Here is a 3,694-nt window from a genome sequence, read left to right as displayed (position 1 = left end):
GTCTGGCGATGGACATAGAAGGAAAAGCTCCCCATGTTTCACTGTGTTTTTACACATTAAAACTTCATGAGGATGTGACCCTGCACTTCATGGAGTGCTGTGTGATATGGTGGCTAGTAAGGAAGGAGCTGAGTTTTTTTCTCACAAGGAATTGGTGGTCTCAAAATGCAAATGTTTCTTTCCTTGTATATCATTTCTCGCATTCTCTGACGTGCCTGGGATGCTACCATCAGAGAGCAATAAGATTTGAACATAGTAAAAAAGTAGAAATAATTTCCGTGTGTTCATGATGTTCCTAAATGTATGAGAAATGATTACATACAGAGCGTGAGAATTCTGATGACCAAGTCATAGAATTTTTTGAGATTACAGAATCATGTGAGCTTCTTACGACTTGACTGTAGATTCCTAGTGCTGTCTTATCCATCCTCCTCTGCACATATGTGGGATGTTTTAGGACCCAGTGGCCTTTGAGGATGTGGCTGTAAACTTTACCCTGGAGGAGTGGGCTCTGCTGGATCCTTCACAGAAGAAGCTCTACAGAGATGTGATGCGGGAAACCTTGAGGAACCTGGCCTCAATAGGTAAGGACGACACCTTACTTTCACCTTGTCATTTAGAGGACAAGTGTTTCTCGCCCATCAGCATTCTTTGATTTGGAATGGGAAAAGGAATACTCCGGTAACTCAGGCATGGTCAGAACTCATCAAGGACTTGTAATAATTCTTCTATAATTTATTGTTTTTTTTCTGGGTTTTCATTGTAGGGAAAAAATGGAAAGACCATAACACTGAAGATGAGTACAAAAACCAGGGAAGAAAACTAAGGTGAGTAGCACTCACGGTGGAAAGCAGCATCCAAGGGAATCTTTGTATGTTATGAAAATGCAAAAGCAAGCCTAGTTTCAGATGTATTTTCTTCTAGAAAATTTTCACCAAAAATGTTTTCTTAAATGTGACACATCTTCAGTGTTTTCAAAAATAGTTCATTTGGAATTATTATCCAGAAACTCCATATGTGACTATCACTGTTTTCATATAATAGTTATGGTTGAGCCCCTCTTGCAGAATATTCATTTTCAAACAATTCAGACAAGACAGAAAAACCTGCCCATTCCCCTACATGTAAATGATAACAATGTAATTCTGGTATTTACTAATAGATGGGAAATCACAATAATACACTTCTGATGGTTTTTGGTTTTTGTTTTACAGAAGTCATACGGTAGAGAGGTTCTGCCAAAGTAAAGAAGGTAATCAGTGTGGAGGAAACTTCAGTCCTATTCCAAATCTTAATCTGAACAAGAAAACTACTGAAGTAAAACCATGGGAATGCAGCGTGTGTGGAAAAGTCTTTATGCGCCATTCATCCCTTAACAGGCATAAGCGATCTCACACTTCACCGAAACCATACAAGTATCAGGAATATGGAAAAAAGCCTTATAAATGTAAAGAATGTGGAAAAGCGTTCAGTTATCTCCAGCCTTTTCAAAAACATGAAAGGAATCACAGTGTAGAGAAATCTTATAAATGTAAGGAGTGTGGGAAATCCTTTAGATATCGCCAGTCTGTTCGAAAACACGAAAGGACTCACACTGGAGAGAAACCCTATCAGTGTAAACAGTGTGGAAAAGCCTTCAGATATCATCAAACCTTTCAGACACATGAAAGGACTCACACTGGAGAGAAGCCCTATCAGTGTAAGCAATGTGGGAAAGCCCTCAGTTGCCCCAGTTCCTTTCGAAGTCATGAAAGAACTCACACGGGGGAGAAACCCTATGAATGTAAAAAATGTGGTAAAGCCTTTAGTTGTCCCAGTTCCCTTCGAAAACATGAAAGAACTCACACTGGAGAGAAACCCTATGACTGTAAGGAATGTGGGAAAGCCTTCATTTCTCTTGGAAGCTTTCAAAGACACATGATAACACATACCGGAGTTGGACCATACAAATGTAAGGAATGTGGGAAAGCCTTCAGCTGTCCCAGCTCATATCGAATACATGAACGATCTCACACTGGAGAAAAACCCTATGAATGTAAACAATGTGGCAGAGCCTTTAGTTGTTCTAGTTCCTTTCGAACACATGAAAGGACTCACACTGGAGAGAAACCCTATCAGTGTAAAGAATGTGGAAAAGCCTTCCACTGGCTGACCACTTTCCAAGTGCATGTGAGAACTCACACTGGAGAAAAACCCTATATATGTAAGCAGTGTGGGAAAGCCCTCAGTTGTCCCACTTCCTTTCGAAGACATGAAAGGACTCACACTGCAGAGAAACCCTATGAATGTAAACAATGTGGGAAAACCTTCAGCTCTCCTCTAGGTTTGCAAATACATGGAAGAACTCACACTGGAGAGAAACCCTATAAATGTGAGGAATGTGGGAAAGCATTTGTTTCTCTCACAAGTTTTCGAAGACACATGATGACACATACTGGAGATGGACCTTATAAATGTAAGGAATGTGGGAAAGCCTTCAATTGCCCCAGTTCCTTTCGGATACATGAAAGAACTCACACAGGAGAGAAACCCTATGAATGTAAAATATGTGGCAAAGCCTTCAGTTGTTCAAGTTACGTTCAAGTACATGAAAGAACGCACACTGGAGAGAAGCCCTATGAATGTAAGGAATGTGGGAAAGCTTTTATTTATCGTACAACCTTTCGAGGACACATGAGAGTGCACACTGGAGAGAAACCCTATAAATGTAAAGAATGTGGGAAAGCCTTCAGTCGACCCAGCTCGTTTAGAAGCCATGAAAGAATTCACACTGGCGAGAAACTTCTGGAATGTAAACATTGTGGGAAAGCCTTCAACTGGCCCACATCCTTACATAAACATGTGATGAGAATGCACACTAGATAGGTAAATTATAACTGAAAAATACAGGAGAGTTTTCACTCTTAACAAATACAAGGTCATGTAAAAACATCACTGGAGAGAAATGCTATAAATGAAAGCAATAGGGGAAAGTCTGATACAAATTAATTCAAGTATAATACTCCAGAGAATTCGCTACATGAAAGAAATGCTTCAAAATTAAAAATAATGAATTTCATTCTGAAACTCAGTCTCTGGACTGTGGCTTCCAGTTGTTGCTTTTCAGCTGGACACTGAGTCGAGACAATTCTGTAACCACTGTTTAAGCAATAGTACATACGTAAGCCTAGTAGATACCGTTTTTCATTGAATCAGGTCATAAAATTTTTGTCTTTCCCTTTTGAAGTCTGTTGGGTCAATGGATGAGTTAAAGCGTATTTCTAATATGTAAGGAGGGCTAATTTTTTAAATTTTTTTAATTGTTCAGTAAGTGAAGGGGCCAAGGAATAATGACATTTTGGTATTTGTTGAGATTTTCCCTATTGACCTTATGTCACAGATACTGGGTATTCCTTATCCATTATAAATAGTCCTCCTTTCATATGAGAAAAGATTTCCTTCTTTTTCTTTCATCAAAAGAGACTTATTTTCCTGGCTAATAAGTAGTTGGCATACATTTGTAAGTATGCAGAGTTTATCATAGAGTATTATCTCATTAGAATTGCTGTTTACTTATTTTCCTTTTATTCTTTGTCATTTCTCCTGTGGGTTTGGATATTACACTTTAAGAGACCTGTGATCAAACAAACAAACAAAAAAACAATGTAGAATTGGAGATGGCTCTCCTGGAATGTGCCAGGTCAACATGGGTAAT

General features: G+C 38.8%; 1 protein-coding gene across 1 annotated transcript; it reads left to right on the top strand.

Moving 5' to 3' along the window:
• Positions 1-448: 448 nt before the first annotated feature.
• On the top strand, positions 449-2,869 carry LOC111162435 (zinc finger protein 791-like). The gene is given in 4 exon segments (XM_022526852.1): positions 449-584; positions 767-827; positions 1,215-1,388; positions 1,632-2,869. Coding segments are annotated over 4 exon segments (1,605 nt in total). The 3' UTR covers positions 2,866-2,869.
• The last annotated feature ends 825 nt before the right edge of the window (positions 2,870-3,694 follow it).

This window comes from Enhydra lutris, unplaced genomic scaffold, assembly GCF_002288905.1.
Source record: "Enhydra lutris kenyoni isolate GAN:26980312 unplaced genomic scaffold, ASM228890v2 scaffoldscaffold92, whole genome shotgun sequence".
Lineage (NCBI taxonomy): Eukaryota > Metazoa > Chordata > Mammalia > Carnivora > Mustelidae > Enhydra > Enhydra lutris.
This window is presented reverse-complemented; position numbering and strand designations above follow the sequence as displayed.